Source organism: Poromitra crassiceps, assembly GCF_964638095.1.
Source record: "Poromitra crassiceps genome assembly, chromosome: 8".
Classification (NCBI taxonomy): domain Eukaryota; kingdom Metazoa; phylum Chordata; class Actinopteri; order Beryciformes; family Melamphaidae; genus Poromitra; species Poromitra crassiceps.
Window position 1 is genome coordinate 8,548,234 of NC_139629.1, and position 15,018 is coordinate 8,563,251.

General features: G+C 45.6%; 1 protein-coding gene across 1 annotated transcript; it reads right to left on the reverse strand.

Annotated features, from left to right (window-relative positions):
* Window positions 1–1,455: 1,455 nt before the first annotated feature.
* On the reverse strand, window positions 1,456–14,599 carry tnfsf11 (TNF superfamily member 11). Its single transcript, XM_083641688.1, has 4 exons — window positions 14,262–14,599; window positions 11,293–11,328; window positions 4,214–4,337; window positions 1,456–2,799 (listed from the first exon to the last, which is right to left on the reverse strand). Exons 1-4 carry the CDS (start codon window positions 14,463–14,465, stop codon window positions 2,363–2,365), a joined length of 801 nt encoding a protein of 266 aa, XP_083497814.1. The 5' UTR covers window positions 14,466–14,599; the 3' UTR covers window positions 1,456–2,362.
* Between the last annotated feature and the right edge of the window lie 419 nt (window positions 14,600–15,018).

Genomic DNA, 15,018 nt, shown 5'->3' on the forward strand with positions numbered 1-15,018 from the left:
AAATGCGTTTCTCTCACACACAGACTGTGGGGGCCACGTAGGGGAGAGAACACCATCACAGTGATCAAAATGGCTCGCTCACATATGTACACATTTGAGTAAAGTAATGAAAAATGGTTATTCTCATCCCCACGCAGTCTGTTTCTTGTTTGTTCTCCACGTCTCTCTGCGCTGTGGTCCAAAGATCTGCTGCCAGTTAGTGGGCGGTGTCTCTGTACAGCCTATCTCTGTAGCAGGCTGCTCTGACCAGGGTTGTGTTGGGGTATAGAGCAACAGGGTGACTTCACTCTTTCTGGCCATAACGGGGGGTTGAATTTGCCAGAGATTGTGGAGATTATGGAGTTGCACGTCACAGTGTTACTCACTTTCAGGGTGGGCTGTTGATCAGGTTGCAATACAAGACTTTTTTTTACCTAGGGAGATTTGAATCCGTTACAGCGGGAGCGATAAAATCGACCTGATTCAAGGCGGTGTCACAAAGTGTGAAACATTGTTTAGAAAAGTAATGTTTTTTTATTAAAACATACACAGACATAAATAAAATAAAATAAAATAAACACTGGATGAAAAAGAATCTAACAGATGAAGATCTTACAGGTATGCTACAATCTCGTAAGAAAAACAATATATTCATTCTGCTTTTGGCTAGGCAAGTGCACACAGAATTGTCAGGACGAAGATACATAAATATGGAATCTAAAATGAAGCCCCTGTGTTTTAATAACAAAAAAGCGTGTCTACAATTTCATCTAAGTGCTGCGTAATGAATGTCATTCAGACATCAAATATAAATGATTTTCGTTACAGCTGACAGGTCACTTTAACAATGGCCTGTCTCTGTACTTCTATTATCTAATAAATAAATACTTAGTGCATATTCCCCATTTAGCTCACTGAAGAGCCAAATGAAAAACAAAATTTAAGTTAAAGACGGACCAAACTCAATTTGGTTCCTCCGGTTAAAGAAGACAAGAGTCTGTTCATGTCAGTTGTGGTCAGACAGTCCAGCTATCTGCATCACTTGTTCACTTGCTCGTAATATCTTGATTGTCAGAAACACAACAAATAAGAGGTCATTTCCTCCTCGGTTTGAAACGACGTCGCCGTGTCATTGCCTTCACTGAAGCACTCCACTCATTGGATTTCATTTCATTATAAAAGAGCGCTTTTGGAACCTGGGAAATATTGCCAACGTGTGATCTTTTTTGTCTTTTTGTTTCTTTGTTTGTTTCATTGGTTCTACTGTTGAAAGAAACCAATGTCAAAGTCATACTGAATCTCTCATAACCACACGATACCAATTTGAATGCAAAACAAATCACACACTAACTGCGCGTGACAAATGATATTCAAGAGTTACTCACTATGATGGGCCACATTGGCGCCTCATCGCCCGCTTTGTTCACACTTAGAATAAAATCTTTCACTAAGACATTTCACCATTAACTGTTGTGGGTCAAAGCCAGGCCTGGGAGTCTTATTATGATCCTGTGATAATCTGCTAAGCACAAGCAGATGCTCCATTCACTACAACATTATACTGTTTTCTCCTTTTTTTTTTAATTTCCAAGAATAAACGATGATCAATGCTTTCTCGCTGTGCTTCCTGCCAATAGCTTGCCTCGCTTGGTTACTCCCTTATGGTTTGTTTACTTAGTGCAAATGCACATGTCTAATGGCTAAGCCCATGATCTACAACTCCATGTTGTATGCAGCATGTTTATATTATGTATGTATTTCTCCATGTATATTCCTGAATAACATCTCTTCGGCTTACAGGATTTCCCTGGTCAAAAGCAACGCTGTAGTGCCAACAGAACCCCATTTGACTAAGCTGTCAGTGGGTCCGTGCTGGTTGATGAACAAATTAGGTTAATAACAGACATGGGTAAGACACAATGTATGAATCAGTGCTGCGTGGGGGCAATAAAGAAATTCAAATACGTCATCGAAATTAAAAAGCCATTTTCAAAAGTGCTATACGGAATAACGTTATTAAGGCTGTAATCTGAATTGAAATCACATTTCAAATACTAGACTACCAAAAAGGCTTCCCGTGTCCTTTTGTGTTGGATAAGGCTAAAAAGCTTGATGAAGACTGACTCCCGTGGTACTTATTTTAGACTGAGTGGCACGACAAAGCTCTCCTCAATGACTACCAATCCCATTTCTCTTCATAAAACACTCAAAGGCTATTTGGTGAAGAGCAACGTATAAAAACAACACATATATATATATAAAACAAAATCAATGTCATAAATCAGTAATCTTACAAAATGACAAGTGCTCGCACAGTGGTTCTTTGGCATATCAAAAGTTCAGTAGCACGTCCTCGTCTCCACGTGTTTGTTCAAAAAACTATTCAGTTGCCCAACTTGATGGCCCCAAAATACGTCCCTTCTCCCTCCAGGTCCAGCAGCCAAGCGTTGGACACATTGACATACAGGGCGTCTCCGACCTCCAGCCGGACCCCCCGGCCCTGCTGGGCGCAGTACATGTTGTAGTCCGTGTCCTCCCAGCGCGTGGTGCTGCCCGTCTTCATCAGCAGGCTGGGCGTGCTGCTCTGCTGCTTGATGCTCTCGTGGTACACGTACTGGATGAGCTGGGCGTTGTCCAGCCGCGGGACGCCCGCCTGCCCGCTGTCCACCGCCGCGTAAACCGAGTAGCGGAAGCAGGTCTTGGCGTAAACGTAGTAGAAGCCAGACTCCATCACCACCAGTTTGCCCTTCCGGTACTCCATCTTGAGGCAGTGTCCGTGCGCCATGTTCCAGTCGATCATGATGGCCTTCACCTCGCCCCCTGAAAGCACGGAAACAAGACAAGCTTTAGGCATGAAATACACTGCTTAGTTGACCAAAGGCCAATCTACTGTACATTTGGGTTTTATCTGCATACAGGAATTTTTGGCGCCCCGCCAAAGAGGTTTTAGCCACACCCCCGAAAGGCCCAAGCCACCCCCCCCCCCGCCCCCGCACCAAAGGCCTGATATACGTATTTGAGTTCAAGACAACCCTGACTGCACTCAAAATCAAGCATTGTTACTATATCATTTTAGAGAATTTCAAAGTTAAATTCCCACATATGTACCTTCAAATGGCTTCCTTTCTAAAGGCCCAATTATACTCTGCATTAAAGTGCTCTGCGTTAATTTCATGCATATTTCTGTCCGTCCTCTGAAAAGCTTACGAATGCACATGAAACGCAGCAGAACCACACACACACACACACACACACACATTTGACTCTGTACTACCCACTGGTGGATGTATTGCTTAACATGATACCAACGTGAAAGACGCATGAAGGTATGTTATTTATTATTATTATTTCCGTATGAAAATGGAGTATAAATGAGCCTTAAAACTTGGGGTGCTGTAAAAACACATTGCTCCACAAGTTCTGACAATGACTGATATATTTGAGATGAGGACAACTCTGACTGCACACCAACTCACAATCAAGCATTTTTTACCGTATCAATTTAGAGAATTTCAAAGTGAAAGTCTCACATTTGTAAGTGGAAATGACTATGTGTAAACCTTGGGGTGCTGTGAAAACGCATTGCTCCATCATTTCTGACATTGTGTTCAGGATAACCCTGACTACACACTAACCCAAAAGTCAAATGCAGGCTACGGGCTACAACTGAAAATAGCAAAGAGATCAAAACTGTGAAATAACACTTAATGGAATTATGCAGTGATGAAATCACAACAAATCCAAACGATATTTTTAGATTCTTGCTAGTAGCCACCCTTTGCCTTGAGGGAAAGGCAAAGTCTTTGGAAAGAAACTAGGCAGCACTCCATTCCAAGGCTCGCCCGCCCTGCAGCATTGCTGATGTCGCAATGCCTATGACATCATCAGGGATGTCACAATGAACAATTGCTCAAGTGACGTCACTGATGACATCACCTCCAGTTGATTGACAACACTTCTGGGGAAGGGGGGGGGGGGGGGGGGGAGTGCATAATGCATTTAAGCATAAGCCTTTAGGTCAAAATGGTTTACGATCATTAAAAACATTGTGCATTCAATCAGATGTGTCCAAACATTTGACTGGTAGTGTATAATAAATCAAATCATTGAAAATTTTGGAACACTGGCATTTTTAAATATAAGTCAGATATTACTCAACGAATGCTTTGTAATAAAGCCAGCTTCACAGATCTATTTCCATAGTGCATGTAAACAGTTAAAACTCTGCACTCACTCTTAGCGTTTTCTTGACTTGACTTGATTGGTAGATGAGCAGATGGCAGGGTGTCCTTCGGAGACTTGCACCGTCTCTTCCTCGGGTCTTTCAGCGCGTCCAGCACGGGCTCCGGCTGCACTTCCTGTGGGAAACAGGAAGAGGTCATCGTCAGCCAAACAGTGACCAGTTGATCGATGGGAGGTCAAAGGTCGCTTGTTAAAACACAGAGATCACTTACGGCGCTATTGTGTCCATGCCTGTTATCCCACTCTCGGAAGTTGCCCAATTTCAAAGTATAGAGACATCGACAATTCAGCCCTGCCCACAAATGACTTCTTCATAAAGCAACAACAATACTATTTTGACATATCTTACCACAGCGTAACTCTGCTGTCTCTTTGAATAATTGTATATTTGGATTGAGTTGTTTCTGTGTGTGTGTGTGTACGTGGACGCGTGTGCGTGTGATTGTTTGTGTGTGCCTGCGAATACACACAACGCACATTATCTCGGTGTAAGCATACATGGCATGTGTGTGTGTGTGTGTGTGTGTGTGTGTGTGTGCATGCACGCGTGCGTGTTAGCCACTCTCTGGGCCCTGTCTGCTAACTTCTTCTCCCCTTAACAATGGAGGAGGTTGAACTGGCGCTCAGAGACTCTGACAGGGAGACCTCCTGCTGCGTGTAACCTTTCAGATTGATTGCACTTCTCACGGACTTGGCGCCGCTCCCCTGCTTGATTTCAGCCCCGAGTGATGCCTCTATTCAAAAGGGCTGATGTATGATATCGCTCTCCACACAGTCTGAGCTGCGCCGCTCACCCCAGGCAAGATTGAGCAGCATATACAGTAGAGGCAAACATGGTTTCCAAGCAGGTAAACAGTTGCTACTGGAGCTGCCAACTCTCACACGCATCTGGCATGAGATGAACGTCGGGGGCCCTCCTGCTTTCTATCCCACACACTCGCACTTCCAGAAGACAAAATGGAACTGACGGCTTTATGAAATTGTTAGCTACTCGGAAAATAAGAAGGGAATTGTCTTCCAGTGCTTTAGATCTGGGCACAAATTCGTTGAACTGTTCATGCATCCATGATGTGTGCAAACAGATACAGATACAGGAGGACAATGACACATGTCAGACATTCTCACAAAGAAATGGTTCCTCAAATGTTCCTCACTTCTGTGGAGATCCCACTGATCGGGTTCTTATGGCGGTGTCACGCCGAAGATGTTTCAACTTGTCTTATCCTCACAGAGTCATTTCCTCCATTCAATAATCTCAGGTATGCTGGCAATGTCATCTCATCCTCCCCCAGTGCCAAGAATAAATACATAAAAAAACACAGGAAAATGAAAAGTGTTGAAATGGATATATATATATATATATATATATATATATATATATATATATATATATATATATATATATATATATATATATGTATATATACACGCAACACCTCAGAGTACAAACAGCGCTACACAATCCAAATAAACTGAACTGCCGTGCCGGAATCATGCCATACATACCGGATCATGAACATGGTTTTGCGCACACACACACACTAATGCTGCACCTGTACTGTGCTAATATTACCATGAAATATTGACTCAAAAACCAAATCCAGACTGATTTTGCCCAGCTCTCCAACTAAGATTAGCACTGTCTGTCTTCCAAAAACAATTTCCTGCACAAACATGTTTATAGAGCAGTAGTGACTCGGAATGAGACAGGGGTAAACAAGGCCTCGCCAAGGCTACAAAGAAACTGTGAACGTGCTCCCAATTGGCCCTACATTGTGGGATCTCTCCTTGATTTGTGGTCAGACAGTTGACCACGTCATACCTCTTTAACCAGGGAGAGCAGATTACTTCAACAAAGTAGCAACAGCTTGGCAGCTTCCTGATCTTACACCCTGATCTGCAGTACAAATCAGGCTGCAGGCAGGGCGGCGCTGTGACAGGCGCACTGGGCCAGATGTACTTTTATGGATGCTGCACAAAGAAGAGGCCTAGGAGCTGGCTCTGTGTCCACGACGAAATATTCATTCATCTAAAGACTGACTGATTGCATGTCCCTGGTCCTGCAGTGCCCCGGTGCATGCAGGCTTCAGTTCCAGCCCTATAACTATACACCACATACATCATTCAACTTCACTATTGTCTTGATGAGTGGTTTGTGAGATGCTGCGTTGGTTGGAGCAAAAGTCTACTCACTCAAGAGCTTGCCCGCCATAGCGGACTGTCGCTGTGTGTTTTATGCAGCATCGAACAGACCTCCCTCTCACACAGTTGCACAAATCGCCACAAACTGAAGCCGTTCAGATCGTGAGTCACCGGTTACGACTCATTGAGTTTATAGGGCTGGGCGATCTGGTTGAAATCAATTTCACGATAATCATTAAAACAAATCTCTATATCAATATGTAAGGGATAATGTATAGTGAGGCGGTGATTACGGGGGAAATAATGACCGACAGGTGAATGATTGAGCCCGACGCGCAGCGGAGGGCTTAATGATTCACCTGAAGGTCATTATTTCCCAGTAATCACCGGCTCACTATACATTATCCTGCTTAGAACACGGCCTACAACTAAATCATTCAATAATCTGACAAAAATAATTATTCAAATAGATTTTTTAATAGCGTTTTCAACGACAAAGCGGTTTCATTCGTAATTGGCACACAAGACACCACAGCTGCAACTGGTTGGCCTAATTAGTAGTGTCTGCTGACAAAAGGCTCTTATCAACTGATTAATCCAGGTGTGGCAGAGCAGCGGTCGGTTGTCGAGAAATAATGACCGGTGAATCTTGTTGATTGACCAATCAGAATCGAGTATTCAAGAGAGCCGTGTTCTAAATCACGATATGGTTCATGCATGAAAAATCACGTTAAATACGTTAATCAAAATAACGTTCATCTCATTGAACCGAATGGTAATGTTAGGTGTGACAAGACAGGAATATTGAAATAATATTCCTACCGTACCTCATTTTATCTGAGTTTTTAAGTCAAATGTGCTTGTCATCATCAATTTAGACAGCAGGAATGTGTTGCGATGTGATAATATGAAATATGTTCATTATCATCACAATATGATTCCACTGAAAGACGATAACCAATCATATTGAATTAGCCCTAATTAAGTTTGCAGGATCCTGCGCTGTTCTCGCCCCTCCCGACATCGTGGCGGCCACAGCCCAAGCAGAGCGCGAGCCCGAGCCGAGCCGGGCCCGGCCCATCCTGTCTTACATCAAAGAGCGAACAGCAGAGCTGAGCGAGAGAGAGCTGCAGGCTGTCTGGAGAGGTCTGTGCTTAGCAAAGCCTCTGGACTTGTCAGTTGGAGAGAGCTGCAGGCTGTCCAGAGAGGTGTGTGTTTAGCAAAGCCTCTGGACTTGTCAGTTGGAGAGAGCTGCAGGCTGTCTGGAGAGGTCTGTGTTTAGCAAAGCCTCTGGACTTGTCAGTTGGAGAGAGCTGCAGGCTGTCCAGAGAGGTCTGTGCTTAGCAAAGCCTCTGGACTTGTCAGTTGGAGAGAGCTGCTGGCTGTCCGGAGAGGTCTGTGCTTAGCAAAGCCTCTGGACTTGTCAGTTGGAGAGAGCTGCCGGCTGTCCGGAGAGGTCTGTGTTTAGCAAAGCCTCTGGACTTGTCAGTTGGAGAGAGCTGCTGGCTGTCCAGAGAGGTCTGTGTTTAGCAAAGCCTCTGGACTTGTCAGTTGGAGAGAGCTGCTGGCTGTCCGGAGAGATCTGTGCTTAGCAAAGCCTCTGGACTTGTCAGTTGGAGAGAGCTGCCGGCTGTCCGGAGAGGTCTGTGCTTAGCAAAGCCTCTGGACTTGTCAGTTGGAGAGAGCTGCCGGCTGTCCGGAGAGGTCTGTGTTTAGCAAAGCCTCTGGACTTGTCAGTTGGAGAGAGCTGCTGGCTGTCCGGAGAGGTCTGTGCTTAGTAAAGCCTCTGGACTTGTCAGTTGGAGAGAGGCGGCGGTTCTCCGGGCCGACCCTAAGACAACACAGCGTGGGCCAAGTGGACCTGTCACCCTGACACCTCATAAAGCTCCCAGCACGCCTCCCCGGGCTGCATGGGAAACAGAGCCGAGCGAACGGCACAATGAGCTCCTCAGTGCGGGGCAGGCTGGGTGGTTTGTCTGAGTGCTCCGCCGGGGCGACCCGGGGCAAACACAAATACATGATTTCAAAGGAAATGATAGCATTATGGGAAACCAAACACTAGTGAAGCAAAGCACTCCTTTTCTTCTGTGTTGTTTTTAGTTCCTGGGAGCTTTTTGCTTTTGCACGGCAAAAAACCGGGGCCAAAAAAATGGCGGCGCCTTCCAAAAACCCCTATCAGACCTCAACAATGGAGCATTCCTGTTTTAGCGCTCCCTCCGTTATGCCACTGTAACTGATGACACTCTCTGCAACCACTGATGCCAATGAATGATGAGGAACGGAAGGAGACGGTCCGCTCCGCTGCCTGCGCGTCCACATTTAGACGTCTGACACAACCAAGAGGCAGTGAGGGATTTCAAGGACAACAGCACTTGTGCCGGTGAGTAGTGGAAATTAGGGTTGTCACGATACTAGGGGAAAAAAATTCACCCCAGATTTTAGTTAATTAGTGCTATTTTTAGATTTTTTTAAATCCCATTTTATCCCCCGTTAGTGCTATTTTTTTAAATATATTTATCCTGGTTGCTGCTCCACCTTCTGCCGATCTGGGGAGAGCCAAAACTGGCTCCATGCTTCCTCCGAGACATGGACAGTAGCCAGCCGCTTCTTTTCACCTGACAGGGGAAGCTTCACTGGTAGGACATAGCACGTGGAAGGGTCACGCTATTCCAACCAGTTCCACTCCCTCCGAACAGGCGCCCCAAATGACCAGAGGAGGCACCACTTCAGCGACCAGGATATTGCATGTTTTGGTGAGGGGTTCCTATATGAAGGAAGCCCCCAGGGGGCACGGGGAGAACATGCAAACTCCACACAGAAGGGCCCTCTTGACGACCCCACCCGGGCGGCGGGCGCTCGAGGACATGCGGACGGGCACGCACTCCTTCAGCGTTCACAGCGTCCCAGGTGGGAATCGAACCCAGGACCTTCAAGCTGAGAGGCGACAGCGTTACCACTGCGCCACCGTGCCCCCCGACACTAGAATTTCTAACTTACCAATACCAATACCGATACCAATACCCAGGAAAATATCGATACTTGATACCATTTTCGAAACCTGGGGGGGGGGGTAAAGACACATCAAGACAGATACCCACAATGATAGGGAGGGGAAAATCAGTAGTAATTTTTCATCAAGAGAAAGCACTGCTGGTAACCATACTGTTGCTGTTTTTAGTATCAATACTTATCGATACTATGAATACCTGATGCAAATGAGTATTGTATCCATTTCAAATTGTTAGTCTCGATACTTATCAATACTATAGATACTTTTGACAACCTTAGTGGAAACATCCAAGAACGGACTCAATTAAAACTCAGTGAAACAGTGAGAGCTGCCGAGGACAGAGAGAGATGGAGAGAGCTTGTCGACGACAGATCGTCTGTGGTGCCCCAACGAGCCTCCCGGGGTTATGGGATAGGTGAAGGTGAAGTGGAAACAGCATTGGTGGTAATCTTCTAGATCAACTGAAATCTTCAGCTATATGGTCTCCTTCTAATTTTAGTCATAGGATTCTGCGAGCTGCTACTTTTAGCTACTTTTAGTTTTGTTTTATTGTGCTTTGTTTCATGTTTTGACTTATGTGTTTTAATGTTTCCTTATGTGCTGTTTGTGTGTTCCTGTCTGCCTTTTAGGCTTTTGAGTCTGCAGTTTGTCACTGTATGCTTTGACCTATGTGCTTTTAATATTTGATTGTGTGTGTTGTTGAAACTGTATTGCTGCTATCTTGGCCAGGGCTCCCTCGAAAAAGAGATCTTGTCATCTCAACGGGACTCACCTGGTTAAATAAAGGTTTAATAAAAAATAATAATAATAATAAATAAATATTTGACCCACAGACCCACAGACAAAAAAGGTGTTTTTCCCCCTGTGGTCTGACCTCTCCGACCTCTCTCCAGCTCTGTGGCCACCTAGGGTTTGGGGGCGGGCTTTACAGATGCTGTGGTATGCATCGCTCTTGGAAAAACAGAACCATGGGAAGAGCATGACTAAGCGCAAAATTGAGAATGGTTCCCTTTTGGTTTTTCTGTTGTGTTTGAACAGTCCTTGTAAGAGCAACACTGCACATTCAGAGCTTTAATACACACGCTTCCCATGCGACACTGATACCGTAGGAGGAAGGACCTGCTGTGCGCTCTGACAGGGTCAATAGCTTATTATCGGCATCCAAGCCTTTGAGGCGTGTTTACATAGCAGCTTTTCACAAGAGCTGTTTCCGCATCAGTTCGCCTTTGGTGACATGTTAATGACTGACCAAATCAAATCTATGAAAGTCTGTCTCGCCGCCAGCTAAACTCTGGTGCAATTACTTGTAATTGTGCGCTGTCCCCTGCGAAAATAAACAATGAAATGAAAATGATGAACTCGAGCAATACTGGTGCCGCCGATGTTTGATCACATCGTGATGAAACTAGTAAGACAGTACAGCGGTGGCTCTCAACGTGGGGTCCGTGGACTCCCGGGGGTCCTCGAGGGGGTTCCAGGGGGTCCCCTGCAAATTGAGTAACTGTTCAACTTCACCATTATTTAATTTACAAGAAGAAGAAGAACACAATTACAGAATGTAATGCTGCTGTTTTGAGCAGTTTCGCTGTTATCTCTTTACCAACAATACATAGTCATATACATTCTGGACAAAATTATATCTAACAAATAAAAAATATTCTAAGATTTGGGTCGGAGAGACAAATGGGCTCCATGGCGCTAACGTGAAATTTAGGGCTCCTTGATGTGAAAAAGGTTGAGAATCACTGCGGTACAGTAATAATGTTGCTACTATTCCAAAGATCGTAAAGACACTTGTTTTGTGTCTTAGCAGGAAGTAAAACAGTTTGAATGCAGAGTGGATTGTGCTCCGGTCAGAGGGTGTGCTGTTGTTGTTGTTGTTGTTGTGTGTGTGGGGGGTCACCCGGGGGTCAACTCACCTCTATAGGCCGATGTTGAGCTGTGGACAAGTCTACCTGCAGACAGAAACAGAGACGGCGGGGTTACAAGAGGTGAGCGTTGCACAATAAATCCCACAATAACACCATCTCTCTGATGGGGAGTAGCTGTTACCAGAACATGCTCATGACAGGTGTGAGTGGGAGGGATATTTCACAAAACTTACAGGAAGACAGAAATAACTCCCCGGGGCGGGGGCGGGGGTTTGGGATTTAAGTTCTTTACCGCATGTCGCTCTGCAATGGCTGCCACAGCGGGCCAAATTGGAGCTAATTTGGAGACTGGAGCGGAGATTGACTCACTCCATGGCACTTGTTTTCAGTGGGCTCCTATACTGTCTCTCATCTATAAATAGATTGACTCACTCCATGGCACTTGTTTTCACTGGGCTCCTATACTGTCTCTCATCTATAAATAGATTACTCACTTCATGGCACTTGTTTTCACTGGGCTCCTATACTGTCTCTCATCTATAAATAGATTACTCACTTCATGGCACTTGTTTTCACTGGGCTCCTATACTGTCTATCATTTATAAATAGAAGAAAACAAAAACAACCTCTGTCTATTGCATGAGTGCGTAGTCACATGGGCACACATGCACTCTCTCTCTCACACACACACACACACACACACACACACACACACACACACACACACACACACACACATGCACACACACACGTACACGTGCACACACACACACCGGCCCTCATCTTAAGAGTCAGAATAGCGTTTTCAAACGCCCTTACAGCAGCACATTCCTGTGCAGGCAGCCAGGCACGGCACTGAGCAGATTCCTGCTCTCCTCTCTAGTGTCTCCAGTAAGTCTTACAGGTGTTCGGGGGCAGATGACGATCCGGTGCCAAACTCCGGTCCACACACAAATCCGTGACTCACTTTCAAAGTGCTACCATATGTAGCTGTCATGGGGTTGGGGATATAGGCAGGGCATTAATTTGGAGCACAGACCTGCTGTCTCTCTCTGGGGGGCAATCAGACTCTGCCCAGCCAGCCTGATGCTGGGTGTCCCGGGCGGTCACTCCCCAACATGCAGGAGCTGCATCCCTCTCATCACATCATCGCATCCCTCCAATTCCAAAAGACGAGATGATGTTATTACAGGTGTGAGGAAAGGTTCTCTCCTTCTCTCTCTCTCTATTTCTCTGTGTTCCTCTCCCTCATCCCCCCCCCCCCCCCCTCCCTTTAATTCTTGCTCTCTGGCTTGTGTCCAGTTACATAACTAGTTACCACCACACTGCGATGTGTTTATGCCAAAAACAAGCCAAAGAAATTTAACACACAAACACAGAGACCAAGACAGAGGAGAGAGAGAGAGAGAGAGAGAGAGAGAGAGAGAGAGAGAGAGAGAGAGAGAGAGAGAGAGAGAGAGAGAGAGAGAGAGAGAGAGAGAGAGAGAGATGCTCTTCAGGTGAACTCTCTGGTATAGCATCCTGACAGAGCAGAGATGCGGTCTGGTCTCTTGGCTTGTCGAAACATGACAATTATTCAACTCCAAAACCGCCTTAAATTATCGAAAACAACCGTGTGGCAGAATGTAAATGTTGCTTTTACAAAGATCAGAGGCATAAGGTGAAGATAAGACTATAAAGATGACAATTTACCTACCTGACAAGCAATGAGCAATGTAGGAACATCGTTTTAGGGTTAGCGTATCAGTGACTTCTGTAATTAGGCTACAGACAGCAGGCTACTTTAAAGGATAATTCCACCCAAAAATTAAAATTCAGTCATTACTCACACAGCCGATGAAAGGACGGGTGAAAACATGTGTGGAGTTTCACAGTCAGCAAAACAAAGTGAAACCGTCCTTCCACCAGTCCTTCCATCGGCATGGGGGTGAGTAGATGACTGCATTTTCATTTTTTGGTTAACTTATCCACAAGGATGCAAAACAGCGGCTAACATCTCGAGTCTTTCTTGAACATTGCCAGACTTTTCTTGGGAGGGGGGAAGAATCGTATGTTTATTCTCAAAGGCTTAGCTTAGTCGACACGTATAAATTATAAATATGAAATGACATGTAAACATGCTTTGTCAACATGTATAAATTACAAATATGAAATGACATGTAAACATGCTTAGTCGACACGTAGCCTATAAATTACAAATATGAAATGACATGTAAACATGTGCGTGAAAAACTGCCGCTTCGGAGCCTCAAGTGAAAACATCTGTATTGTGCAAACAAGATCTTGCAGCTTTGCAGAATTGGTGTTTACAGCGGATCCTCGATCGGGACGCGGAGATGTTATCATCCCCCCCCAAAAAAGGCTTCGCGATGCTGCATGCTTCAAATCAAGTGGCAACCGCTGGAAAATGTGATCTTGTTGAAATAACTAATCTCGGTGGAAAATTTCATCAGCATCGTGAGATACTATCAGTTGGAGTGTTTTTACAGCGGAGGGGGAGCGTGTTTTGAACTGGCTGCCAGTGAGGCGCAGCGCGCCTTCAAAGCGGAGCCAAGAGCGCACAAAACCCTGGTTGGCGCAACAAGTCTGCAGAGTTGACATGACATGTTGATTGTTTTTTTCTCTCTCCCTTTTTGTAGATTACACACAAGAATAGAGCTAGCTAGTTTAGAGGCTCTACTTCCAGGAACATAAAGACGGGCTTTGTGTGTAGGCTATGTAAAAATTGGAGAATAGTCATCATGGCACAATACAATTGCAATATAGCCTATATTGCAAATATTGTCGCCAGTGGCTCTAACTTAACTCTGATATTTCATGGAACAGTTAAATCTATAGGCATTTATTTTATTTTTTGACATATTCTGTTTGCAAACATTAAGCCGACCAATTTGAGTAAAACGTCCTGCAGCCACGCACTGAGAGGCCCTAGTGTCGCATGTGTGTCACACTCCGTGGGAAATGAGAAAAGAAGAAAAAAGAGGCGCACTGCATCATGCCGCGCTTCAGTAACTTACCTCTTGCAGATAACCTGTCAGGTGTAATAAGATCGCCACGCTCGACGCCACCTGAAGCAATCCCATAACCGCGAGGGTCCCGAATAGCAGCGGCCGGTAACTGGGCTCTGAGGAGCTCTGCACCGGGTGGAAGCGGTGCTGCCCTGCCTCCATGTCGACGCTGTTCCGCAGGTAGCCTCGGTAGTCACCGTGGTTAGCTGCCATGCCTGCCTGTGCGCTCTGCGTGCCGTGCCGTTCAGCCCCGGGGCCAGGTCCTAGACTCAATGCAGGGAAAGCAACTGGCTGAGGAGTCCCTATACTGGTCGGTGGGTGGGCAGATACAGCTCGGCTCCTCCTCGGCCGGCTCCAATCAAAAAGACAGACAGACGGAGGGATCTCCCGGTGCTCAGATCGGCCGACGGAAAGACAGACAGACAGACAGACAGGCGGACAGAATCGAGAGACATGAAGCGCACGACAGGTAAAACGAGACGGGGCCCTTTATGGCTCCAGAGGGCCTTCGGAGAAACGATTTACCACGTGATCCTCCCCCTTCCTCCTGGCGTCCACACCCCCTGTGTAATAGCTAGCTGTCGCCTATTGTAGGTGCACCAAATCTTTGTTGGCGGATTACAGGTTACCCACCTTTTTAGGCGGATATAAATCTTTATTATATAAATTAATAGTAGCCTATACAGTTTAAGTAGGCTATTATTAGATTGACTAGTGCAGTGCCCGTTCCCCCCTCCCCCTCCCCCCCCATTCACACATCATCCTC